Source organism: Cupressus sempervirens, chromosome 8 (genome assembly GCF_028749045.1).
Source record: "Cupressus sempervirens isolate cs-2001-9-10 chromosome 8, ASM2874904v1, whole genome shotgun sequence".
Lineage (NCBI taxonomy): Eukaryota > Viridiplantae > Streptophyta > Pinopsida > Cupressales > Cupressaceae > Cupressus > Cupressus sempervirens.
The window spans coordinates 502,949,548-502,963,285 of NC_143125.1; the positions used below are offsets into that span (position 1 = coordinate 502,949,548).

General features: G+C 34.3%; 1 protein-coding gene across 1 annotated transcript in view; it reads left to right on the plus strand.

The window, feature by feature from the left end:
- Window positions 1–13,077, plus strand: part of LOC149543394 (uncharacterized) — an 89,286-nt gene extending 76,209 nt beyond the window's left edge. Inside the window, exons 5-8 of the mRNA XM_089795798.1 lie at window positions 11,900–12,106; window positions 12,238–12,291; window positions 12,430–12,525; window positions 12,644–13,077. Of these exons, the coding sequence (XP_089651924.1) occupies window positions 11,900–12,106; window positions 12,238–12,291; window positions 12,430–12,525; window positions 12,644–12,889 (603 nt within the window). The 3' untranslated portion in view covers window positions 12,890–13,077. The remainder of the gene's footprint in view (window positions 1–11,899; window positions 12,107–12,237; window positions 12,292–12,429; window positions 12,526–12,643) is intronic.
- The last annotated feature ends 661 nt before the right edge of the window (window positions 13,078–13,738 follow it).

Genomic DNA, 13,738 nt, shown 5'->3' on the forward strand with positions numbered 1-13,738 from the left:
ATATATCGTTTCTCCTTTCTACATTCCCATGTTTTTCATCTACTTAACTACTCCTATGTTAGGGCATGACTCCTACGTTAAGACATGGCTTCGGATCAAGGCAAGGCATTAGTGGACGAACTAAACAAGCTGCCGTGGAGCAGGTGAGATTGGTGAAGGAGCAGGTGGTCGAAAAGGTTAACTTCCTTGACTATGGTTCATTTTATTAGTACATAGAAATTGCTTCCAGCCATTTACGTTTCAAATGAATTGCTGCCATAGCTACTTTGGGATCTCAAGAGAATGGGATTAATTTTAACCTCAGATTACCCATATCTGTTCTATATGCTTATTCACTCATTAATTCATAATTTCAGGTTGGTTGAATCGGTTTTATTCTGTCATTACTCATAAATATATAATGTTGATTTATGGATTTCGAGTGTTTTTTTAGATTTTATTCTCATATGGCCCATATCTATTTAAATAGTTTATTGCCACTCATAATACCCACAATTCCAAGCAATTTCCATTTGGCCCATCACCCATCATCCACATCCATTTCACTGTTTTATATACCACAGTTATTATAGAGTAAGGTTATGCACTTCTTGTCTTATATTTCTTTGGGTTGGCTTTATATTTCCATATTTATTTATTTATTTTCCAATCTGAAAACAAACTAACAATCTTCTAGAATTCGCTTGTCATTCCTAAATCCTTGAAGCTATATATGATATTGAGCCAGAAGTTTATTAGAGAGTATAGTTGATTTCGAAAGTTGTATTCTTGTTTGCAATGTTAAATCATTGAATCTGTATACGGAATATTGAGACTTCAAATAATCAGTAAATCATTATCTGATCTCTTGCATGTTTTATTTGATATTTTTATTTTAAATCTTCTTAGATGGTTAAGACTGAAGTGAAAAGATTATTCTTTTATGCCATCTGCTGATATATGAAGTATGTATGATTTCTTTTCAACTTAATAACAATGCTTTGAGATCTCATCAATAAATCAAACCTTGAAAACAGAGATAATCATGTATCTTGGAAAGTATTCAAATGTTGCAAGGTTTAGAAAAAAACATATTGCCTGTCATGAATTAGAACATTTTGACACCAAGAAATTCACTCGCAAGAATGCCAACAAAGGTGAAGAGATGGAGTTAAAGAGAAATCGATTATGATTAATTTAATTAACTAAACATTCAACTTAAAATATTTTAATGAGATGTTGGATGCATGTAATCTTCTTGAATAATCGACAGAACTGGTTGTTCTGAGAATTCCTAACACTTGGGACTCACCGGCTGTGTAGCCAAGATGGGTGATGAGGTGTGAGAAAGAAATCATTAGTAATATGAAGTAGTATCAGTTATGACATTTCAATATTTATCATTCAATAGGAATTAATTAAAAGCTCATGCATATTCCTGTTATGGTGATCTCCTGTTGTCAAGTCGTATGGCGTGTTATATATATCTTGATGCCCAATGAATGGTAAGATGTTCCCTGTCAATTCTGGGTAGGGAGGGCCTTTCTCGTTAGAGATTGTGTGGGAATATGTTGTGGTCCAAGGTTGGGTGGTTAAGCCCCTGACAATGTTTCACCTCTCTCAAGATGTCGGATATGTGTCAGATAGAGATAAGCCATGCATTCAATTGTTTATCGGAACAGGTATTATCATTTTTATTTATGAAGAGGTAAGATTAAATTGAAGTATTTCATTGTTATCTTCATATTACTTTCATTTATATGAATAATGAATATAGGTATATTTTCTAATCTAGAGATACTGTTACAGATAAGTAATTAGAGGAAAAGAAATCTGAAGCCGTAAGTGAGATAGCTGTATCAGAAGCCCTAAATGAACTGAAGGTAAACAATGCCTTATTTGGTACAGCGGTATGTAATGCCCTAACTTAAAATAATAGAAGTATTTAATTTGATTTTAAGATAGTGATTTTTAGATGATAGATGTCATATGAAATTGTTATAACGTATTTGTGGACTAACCCGGGTGGTTGTAGAAGCATCCCTAGTTTGATTCGAACTCAGTTTTCCGAGGTGTGGTTTTCAATTTCTGTAGTAATTTCATTTGATGGTAATTCAAGTTTTTAGTTAAGAAATTTTGTATAACTGTTTTTAACAGTAAATCTTATTCACATGAACATGAATGATATAATTGTCTTCCTATGAAACGAAGAAGTAACTATTTTCATTGAGTATGTTGAATGATAAACTAGACCCTAGAAAACCAGTTGTTACAGCTTCTCTCCAAAATGTCTTTGAGACATTATTCTCAAACATCATAGCACCTGCTACCTCTATTACTGATCTGTTTCTCCTTTCTACTATACCATTATGCTCATGTGTCTTAGGGGCTGAAAGATGTCTTTTAATGCCATTTACTTCACAAAAATTGTTACTTATTTGAAGTAAACTCTCCACCTCTATTAAATCCTAAACACTTAATCTTTAATCCAAATTCATTTTCAACTCTATTCTTAAACACCTTAAAATTTTCAAATGCTTCAGATTTCTCTCTAAGAAATGCTACCCACTTCATCCTAGTAAAATCATCAACAAGAATCATGAAGTATCTTTCACCGTAGAATGCTTGTCTTTGTAGGACCACACAAGTCTATGTGTACTATCTCCAACTTAGCCGATGTAGCAAATTTCTTGCTTCTTCTGCTTTGCCATAACACATTCCTTGTATACCATGTTAGTGGGCTTCATTATTTTAGGCAAATCTCTAACAAGTGTAGTGCTCACTATCACAATTTCATCAAAATTTATATAAGACATTTTGTACCATCACCAACTGTTACCAACTTTAGCAACCAAACATGTCATTTCAGTAGGATTCACCTGAAAAACATTTTCTCTTTGTCTTGTGCCAGAATCAATCATCTTCTCATCTTTATCCTTGATAATACATGTTCTTTTTGTGAGCTAGATTATGTTCTTTTTGATAATACATGTTCTTTAGAACCAATTGTCTAATACTCAAAAGATTATGTTTCAGACCATCAACAAAGTAAACATCATTAGTGTTAGTTTTACCATCAAGAGTAGTAGATCCTATTCCTTTTATATGACAAGCTAGATTGTTTCCAACTCTTAACAATTCCTCCATCACAACTGTTGAACTCAAAATTTATTCAAATCACCAGTCATATGGTGTGAACAACCACTATTTATGATCCAATCAGATTTCTTCTTTTCAACTTGTGACACTAATGCCTTTTCTTCTCTAATTTCTTCTTTTTGAGGACTTTCTTCTTTAATTGCAACAAATCCTAGTTCATCACTCTCATTATCACTTTCACTCAAGAATCTTTCCACACTAGCTTCTAGATTTTCATAATTTGCACAAAGACATTCTCTAGCTGTCCTAGGTTTGAAATTCCTCTTATACCTCTTTACTCTCTAAGGGCACTTAGAAGCAAAATGACCATATTCATTACAAGTCCAACATTTAAAGATTTTCTTACTTTCAGGTTCTCTTTTCACAAGTAGGGAAATTCCTTCAATCTTTTTGTCTTTCTTTGATCTTCCTCTATTAGTGCTAGCATAATCTCCACTAGTACTTGCGCTCCTTGTCAATGTAGGCCATACACTTAATGCACTGAATGCAGTTTCACCTCTGTGTAAGTCTCCATTTTGTCTCAAACTTATCTCAGCTAATTCCAATCTTCCAAGAAGAGTCTCTTGTGAACTTTTTTGTGCAAGGTATAACTTGTTCAATCATCCACACTATCTGCTTATATGTAGGTGTAAAAGTTTTCAAAATCTTCCATTCAATTTCATCTTCATCCTTTTTCCCATCACAAGTGTAACATTAGGTTCTTTTACAACTACAAAATCAGCTGAATTTAATATTCTAATTATCTGATGAGATATATCTAAACTAATACTGAAGTTAATCTAAATTCTAAATCTATTTTAATTACTGAATTTCAAACTCATTCTAACGTTTGAGAATACTGAAATTTAACCCTGATCTAGATTATTGTAAAGTAAAACTGCAATCTAACATACTAAAAAGATTCAATTTATGATACATCTATTTACAGAGAAAGAATATTTCAGTTATATATATTGCATAAAAGAAATGAAGAAATTTTTAATAAAACAAAGATACGTACTGATTTACTTGAGAGACTTATCCAATTAATTGACCAAGCTCTGACTTTGGTGAGAGAAGAAGCATTAACGTAGGCTTAACCTCCCAAACACGGACCTTTTTACTTATCCCCACAAGTTCTAAATAAATAGAACGGCCTTCCCTACCCTGAGGTCAGGCTTGGGATGTTCATCAATCCAGTCATCGAAGTACTTAGGTGGGTTGAGGTCCCAACAGCTATTCAATTGAATAGCTGAAGTATCACGACAAAACGCGATCATTTTGTTGTGGCATGTTTGCCCTTTTATCGCCCTGGCCAGGGATTTTCAGAGGTGGGTTTTTATAACCCGATCTCCACCGCTCAGCTTGACAATTAATTATCAAAGTGGAATTACATGAGCTTTTCAGATTATTTTGTATATTATCAATTACTGATGTCTTTCTTGTTTTACTTTTTGTCAGATTCATCTACACCTCACACCATCAACAAATCTCTTGATCGGTGATTCCTCGGTACCTAAATCTGCTACATCTTATACTTTTTCATAAGATTATGACTTTGCATGCTCAGAATTTCTTTGGTATTCAGAGTTGGTCATTATTACTGATTTTGGTTGATTGGGACAGAACATTTCATGACACAATTCTACAGATTTATGACACAGTTTGACAATGGTATAGTTTTACAATCAAAAACATGGTTGAGTGAAGTGGTAAGAATAAACAAAATGAGATGAGAACAAAAGTTTTACTACTTCCTTTATCGACACCATCATAAGCATCAACTACTTTTATTATTAATCATAGGTACAAGCTCTATTGGCATTTTCTAATATGATGAGCACATGGTAACAGCAGAACCCTATTCAGTGCACACATCTCTTACATTTAATATCAACCCGACCCAGAAATGACAAAGAAAAACATGAGTGAAAGAAGTTAAGAAGATTTATCATATCCTTACTTGGCTACGGATTTCAATGCGCCCTGCTTTGTAAACTCTTCAAATTACCCGCAAATGATACTGCTCAGCGATACGCAAGTATGATTTTGTTTTTGCTCAGCAGTATGATATTGCGCTTGGCAGAATTAAAGTTGCAGGTGATAATGTCTTTCAGAATAGACGATGATTCTTAACAGGGGTTAAATGTATATGCCGAATAAGAATTCTAGTCGGATAGAACAGGATTCAAAGCAAAAAAAAGACAGACTCGGGTTGCAGAATATAGAGGCTCTGAGACTATGGCAGAATCATAAATAGACGAAAATTGTTGTTACTGTCCGAAAACGACAAAGACCACATATAAATTGATATTGAACGGCTTTACAACTTCTACCGTTACAAGACTATAATGCGATTTGAATTTCCACCGATTGGAAATATGAATCGTTGGAACAAAGGTGGAAAAAGTTTTATTAATATAATTTAATGTTGTATTATTATTTTGGTTAAATTATAATTAAGTATATACAAGGTGACATTAATGTATTAAAGATCTAATATAATAGTGCCACTTTGCAAATATTTAATTGTGATTTTAATCAAAATAATGATATATTATTAAATGATATTACTATTTAACGAATAAAGGTAAGAATTTTCTTATTTAGTTTTTTTAAAATCTTATATTATTTTAGCTCATGTAACTTCCCACTTTGAAATTTGTTGTCAAGCTTTAACAATCTTGCCATGGCGACTTTTGATCGAACTTGATATTCTTGATAACTAGGTCATATGATCATTCCATTTCCGTATGACCTCATTTCGTAATGCTTCTCTTTCTCGAGTCTTTATCCTGCAACTTTCAAAACAATCATTCTCGCCAAAAACATCAATTTCATATTCATAATTTGTTAAATAATATTGTTAGGAATTTCATCATAAATAATAACTGACTGAACAACGGCTTAAAAAAAAATATTTTCATGATCACAACGGCTAGAAACTATATTCACTTCACATGAACACAACGGCTAAAAACTATATATATTCATTTAGTTCTTTAAATCGATGCAACGCCTTAAGATAACTACTTCAATTTCACATGCACATGAATAAATAAAACAACGGCTATAACTACCATGATGGAACAATGACTAACTTCACTTGAACTTGAAAATTTATTCTGGTTCAACGGCTATTTTAACTAAGAGAAATTAGGGCAAAAATTGGGATCTAACAACAAGCCTTAAGTCAAACAATTTTTAATATTCTACCAAAATAACTTCTTACAGATTCAACTTCCATCATTTTAGCTTCTTGAAATAAACATACCCAATTCTGCAATCTAACATTCTTAGCATGTTTATCACCTTCACAAGTAGATTCCAAACTCTTCATATTTTCATTTGATAATCTTAAAGATTTACTTGATTGTACTCATTTTTAGGAAGGGTTGTCAAAAGCACTTCCCTAGCAAGCATGTTACACATGAATAATTCTCTCTTTCTTTTAGTACAATCTTCAAGCTTTTCTTCTTCAATCACTTCTTTATGACTTTTAGTAATTAGCCAATATCCTAGACCCACACATAGTAAATGTGTCTTCATCTTCTCTTTCCAACTGTTATAGTTGGTTCCATCAAACCTTGGACTATCCTTTCTGAAATGACCCGTCATAGATCTCCTTAAGTTGTTAAGCTATTCCTTCAAGGACCTGATGCTCTGATACCAATTGTTAGTAAAGTGAAGTCCACCACGATAATTGAGAGGGGGGAGGGGGGGTGAATCAATTATTCAATTAAAACAACACTTATTAACCTTATTAAAGCTGAAACATGTAATTAGAAAGTGTAATGGCCACAAGAAGATAACCATACACAATAACAATAGATTTGTTAACTAGGGAAACCCTTGATCAGAGGGAAAACCCCGGTGGGGATGGTACCCACAAAATGATGTACTAATAAATGAGTTCCTCACAAAATGATGGACCCTATTAGGAGTCAATGAAATACATTCAGTACATATCCGTCTCTGTTAGGAGACTTTGAATCCCTGTGAGGAGATTCCAACCCTGTTAGGATTTGTGTCAACCTTGCTAGGAGTTATGGAAGGCAAAAGGACCCATTGTCCAAACAGCTTCAGGGGCAAGACCACCGAACTCACTGTCCAACCAGCTTTTGTGTTATTCCTTTTAGAACAATACCAAGTTATCAACTGTCCACTAGCACTCTATGCCAAATAGAATCACTTCACTCTTTCACTGTGCCTCTTCTGCACCAAACACTTATCTAATCTCAATACCAGATCTGCATTCTTGCATTACATAAAAGATCCCTTAGATCACTTACTCACAATTCACACATACAATTCGCTTACATTCACACTTTTCATACTTAATCACAAGGAAACTAACTTTCGTTTATACCAAGTCTTCAAATTAATTTATTGAGTTGGCCTTGAGGCTTTCTCAATTTACAATTACAATAGGACCACATGAAGATAATACAATACATGTTACATTACATCTTTTCATAATTACATAACACTGTCGGCTAACAGCCTTTAGAAATCTTCACACGTGCAACCTTGAACTTCACACGCTTAACCTTGTCATCATTGTGATGTCTTCTACCTTTATCTAACTACGCTTAACTAGATTCTATTCTTGTTAGGAGATATAATCCAATTCCCAGAAACCGCTTCTCAGGAACTCTGTTTGTATACAGTATTCAGAAAATCTCGAATAACTGTCACCAATCTTCAACTTTTTGTATGCGCACTTAACCACATCATCAAGTCAATCTGTAGAACATATCCTTAATTGCGTTTGACCTCATCTTTAATCCTCAAAACTCACAATCTCAATCTTTGTTTGCTGCTCTCTCAGTCTGCACAGAATAACTAGTATGTTGACATCAATGACAAACACTATCATGAATGCAACATATAGTCATGCTAACAATCTCCCAAATGCTTCAGCAATGCTAGTATACTCCCCCATAGGAATATTATCAACATTCATGCTAGCAATGACCAAAATAGTTGCATAAGTAGCAATATCCATAAAAACTAGGCTTATATCCTTGCTTTCTATAATCCTTTTTAAGTCCAACTCCTTTAAATTTTGTGAATGAATCTGCCATATAACTCCCTTCCTTGACAAAGCCTTTGAATGCACCATCTTGATTGTTTACTTCCCCTTCATAACCTACTCCTGTCTTGCTCGTGGATGGTCTTTGACTATCAGTGATACCTATTAGAATTTCAGAGCTCTTTTCAAATTTGAGACTGTTATTCAAGTTGATGTTATTCTCCTCAAGGTTCTTTTTCAATTTTACAACTTCAATGACAGTTTCTGACTTGAAATTGTAATGTGACTCTCAGAGCTTTCACATTCAACTGTAACAAGATTGATTTCCAGATTGATTGAGTTGTTTCTCAAAATGTGAAGAGTTGTTGCTATTGAATGTAACTGGATAGATGCTCAAATTGAAGAGTTGTTGCTCTTGAACTGGGGTTTGAAGACTCCTAAGGGTTGAAGCCCTTGAAAGTTGTTACTAAACAAATGTTGTGTGGTTGGATTAGGGCAGTGGATCCTAGTAGTCATTGTCTTGATGGTTCTCTCCCATATTGGGTTTCCACATCACATACTGTGTTGCTTGAGTTGCATAGTTGTTTATTTGTTTATTGTTTTTTTGGTTTAATTCCTAAGTTGAGATAGTCAACTAATCCAATTTGAAAAGTTTGTATACTTCCAATTCACTCCCCTCCCCCTCTCTTGGTAGTGTAATTGTGTTCTACATGAGGTATTATTATTGCTTCAGTTCAGCCTAGTGTTGGCTAAATTTTAATTTAGTCTTCTGCTCTTTCTTTATATATAAGTGATATTTTTATGGCTGGGTTTCTCTCCCTCATGTTAAAAGGTTTTCCTATGGTATTTGTTGTGTCTTATTGATTATTTTACTTTGTTTCTTATCTTCATTACTTGTATTAAATTAATAGTTATTAGAGCTAGGTTTGGTGTAGCTTCCACGAACATTCCCATTTTTTAATTTGTTTGACTTTTGATTAAAATTGTGTACTTAAAGTGTGCAAATTTGATCATATTCCCATAACTCAAATGTCCACTAAATACAAGGAAAGTCCCAAGGTTTCTATGTATGGAGTTAGATTTGCCTAGCCTACCAGAGTTTGTAGTTGGTGTGGTATATGTGAGTTTCCCTTTTTTCAATATACAAGATATGCTAATCAAAGATGAAAGATAGAGAGTGCATTATCCAAAATGAAACCAATGTTTTCTCTGGCTGCCTCAAGGGTAATGATGATAGGCCGACCATGGTTTATGATGTAGGCTTCAATCGATTCCTGCAATCTTTCTATATTCAGATTTTGTAGCTCAGATGTATGCAGTTTTGTATAGAAACAAGGAGGCTATTATCTTTGTGGGTCATTACATAGGAGGTGCAGTTGCAACTTTGGCCATTCTCTAGCTCCTAGGAAAGAGGTAGAAGGTGTGCCACATCTCTCTGTTTTGCTTTACTTTCAGTTCTCCTTTGGTGGGAGATTTAAGGCTTGGGGAAGCACTTGGCCATGAAAATTGGTCGGGCAAATTCTGTCACTTGGTTTCCAAGTATGACATTGTTCCTAGGATATTGCTCGCACCATTTGAATTAATTTTTGAGCCTTTGATTCCAATTTTGCCTAATTGGTGGACCGTGATGAGCACTACTTTTGTTATTGCATCACATCCTTCTATTCAAAAGGCTTGAAGTTACATTGAACTTCGCCTCTTTGAAATTCATAATTCTTAATGGAATGTTAGGAAGAACAAGCCGCAAGTTTGGTTGGAATGTTTTCACCATCTATTTGGTTAGAATGTTTGCACTGCCTATTTGGTTGGAATGTTTACACCATCAATTTGGTTGGAATCTTTGCAGCACCGATGTTTTCTTAGTGAGGATGATGGTGGAGCCAAGGGATGGGAGCTTGGTCTTGCCCAATGATTATTATGTACAAATCTTTGTGTATTGTTCTGTAGACAAACAAATCCTGACAAAATACAGGGTCTTCTTGCCCAAATTTTATGTTTTCCTTGCTGAGAGGGAGTCTCTGCATCAATAATCCTTCCTACTTGCTAAATTGCATATTTCTTTGAGATGAAGAAATATGAGGTGAAATCCCTCTAAGTGATGTTACCCTTTCCACTCACGGAACTAGCCATGGTGGACGTCATGTTTAGAAATTCCATGACGACATCACGTTGAGTGACTCCGTGATGAGCTCTTGTGCACATGCTTCTTTCCACACACAAGTGTCATGGTGGATGTCGAGTGACTTCATGACATTATCACATGAGAGAATCTGTGATAAACTCTTTTCAACAAATGGGTATACCCATTGTGGGTGTCATGTTGAGAGACTCCATGACATGGATATTTGGAAAAATACCTCCCTAGCTAAGAGGGAATGTTGATGTTATAGTGGTGGGAGTTATCATTCTCCCCTAAATTTGAAATAAATAAATAAATTATATGGCCAACTCATGTGCAGTGACGCTTCATTTCAAATAATATTTTATTGAAGCCAAATCATCATAGATGACACCTTACTTTGTAACGTCATCTTTGCATGTAAGAGGCTGACCCCTCAAGACAAATTTTATATTTTTCAAGAAGGCATTCACATGTATACATAGATTGATATTTCTTGATCGTCTGCATATTCATATCCAGAGTGAGGTGCTATTATTATTGCTTCAGTTCAGCCTAGTGTTGGCTAAATTGCAATTCAGTCTTCTGCTCTTTCTTTATATATATAAGTGATATATTTATGGCTGGGTTTGTCTCCCTCAAGCTGGAGGGTTTTTACAGGGTATTTGCTGTGTCTTATTGTCCATTATTTTGTTTTGCTGCTTATCTTCATTACTGTTATAAAATCAACAACCACAACATGATGCACATGGGTAATGTGTATCTTCATTTGGCATGTTAGAAGAATCTTAGATATCTGGGACATTATTTTGTTTGTTGCCTTGGTCTATGGATAATACCATGATAAATGTGAGAGGCTTCACAGTTTGGCAAGCAATGTTTAAATTATATATGGATGCTATGAATTGTGTTACAGATGGTGTTGGATAATATTTGTTCAGCCTTTTGCTTTCCATTTGTGGTCTTCATCTAACGATGGATAGAGACAATGGATGAAGTTCAAAATATAATTTATAGAGAAAATACAAAATTGTCTGTTATATTGATGTTGAATATAGAGATACAGTGTTTACAGGAAATAGTATATTTACCTCAGATTGTTCCTTTTATACATAATTCTTTATATTTTTTACTATGTAATATACATTTCTTGTTCAAGACATTAATTTGTACACAGTGATATTTAGGTATTATGAAATTTTGCAATGATCTCAAATGCCAAGCACATATACACGTCATAAATACATATGTACACATGTACACACACAGTGTGTACATGTGTGGGTGCACACACATGGATGCACCTGCAAATGCGCAAATGCGCGCACACACCCATACAAGTGCGCACAGTGTGTTCTTTGCAGTTGAGTTCATTGCAGACTTTTGTAATACCCTAATATCATCATATACAAAAGTGATTTCTAAAACAAGGCTGCTGAATCTCTTGATCTCAAAAGAGAGTAATTTTTGAAATATGTGTATAACAGTGCCATTGGAAAATGCTTATGTTTATGTAAAATCTAAGCTTCCCACTGTTAAGATGTTTGTGATTCTACCTTTAAAAAAAAACAGGCATTAAAATTTGCTGGTAATGTGTTTACTGTTAACTGTTTGCTTGTATCATTCAGATCATAGTAGCTACACCTAGGAGGCTACTGGAACATATTGACAATGGACCAGCCTTTTCGAACCGTTTAATGGGATTGGAATTACTTGTCCTTGATGAAGCCGATTGGTTGTTAAACCTGGAGTTTAATGAGGACCTTCACAAGATAATAGATGTTGTTCCAAGACAGAGGCAGTCACTCATTTTTTCAGCTACAGTTCGTCAGGAGGTTGGTTTTTAATTTGAATGTATGGAAACGCCAGTCATTTGAGATGCTTCAGTGTAACAATCTTTAAATCCTTGTACCTGAATATAATCCATTTCGCCATTAATTTAAGGTTCATGGTGTAACATTGGCAGGTTCGTCAAATATCTCAGATTGTTTTACGAAGATATCATTCTTTTATTAACACGGTTGGATAAGCCTCTGCCAGGTTGTCCTTGAGAAGTTTATTCTGTAGTCTTTTGTATTTCTTCCCTTGAGATATGCTATTTATTCTTGTAGAGATCTTATGTATGTGTTTTCTCTACTTGTTTTGACTGTGCAATCAGATTGTACAGAGGTGCATTGATATCTCATATGAAGACCTTTCCAATGTGTTCAATGATGAACTTAAGGAGGATATCACTCGGAAGACTGATCACAAGGTAAAATGTGGTTTTTAAGTGTGATGAAGGGAATCCAGTATCACATTTTGTTAAAGTTTCATCTAAACTAGGTTGATTGCTTATTTTCTTGAGTTAATGTTCATAACTTTATCTACAGGTCCTGGTTTTCTGCACAAGTCCAGCTATTGAAACAATTTCTTGTGAGTTCTTCTTGGGATTAATTATGAACATTGGGGAGATTAATCCTAGAAAGTTTGAGGCTTATGTTTCTCACGTGTATGCTGAATTACAGCACTCAAATGGTCTGATTCTTGTTACAGCTGATGTTGCAGCTTCTCAAGTTGTTTACCGTGATGTTTCTTTTGTTATTCAGAGCAACAGCCTTTTCATTTGTTCTAACTAATTTTCCATTGTTGACATTATAGCTGTTCCTTTATGCTATGGTTGGACTCAGCTATATTTTTCTTTTGTAGTTATTTTGGCTTAAGATATATGGATGTTTTGTTTTTGTAGTTATGGCATTACATTATAGGTGAAACTGTACAAGTGTTGTATAAATTAATGTATTTGATCTTTATATTGAAGTGGAAAGTTAGGTTTCTTTACTATCCTGATAGATTTCTGTACATAATATAGAATCATCGAAACAAGAATCTTGTTACGACACAGTAATCCAGTTTTATGGAAAATTTGAAATTCAAATCTTTCAAATTTCTTCGCAGAACACAATGCATTTTTTTTTGTAATAGGCCTCCATTTAAGTAATCAATTAAATTTCCATGAAGAGCTGAATAGATTTTTTAAGTTGGTCCTGAAAGAAGGATGACATCATCTGTATGATTTCCATGATTTTTTTGGAATTCTTTATTGCAAAGATCAGTCTCTCTCTTTCCCAACATAACATTTAATGCAACATAAATAAGTTGGTGAAAACATAAATAAGCTGGTGAAAGTCTTATCTAGGCAGTATTCACTAATTTTACAGCTATGATCTATGGTTATCATTAAATGAATGTTAAATGAATCACTAATCAAGTTTCTATCTCCTCCGACCTGCATATTTTGAGAACAAATCTTTCTTGGAGGTATACTGTTTATTCTTGTTAGACCCAACAGCTGTAAGGATCACACTATCCATCAAGACTTGAAATCTTCAAATACCAGACAAGAAATTGTTGATGTGAGTCTTGTGAGCACTCCAATGTGCAGGATAGAATTGTTCAAACCTGTCTTGAACAAGAAACAACAAATG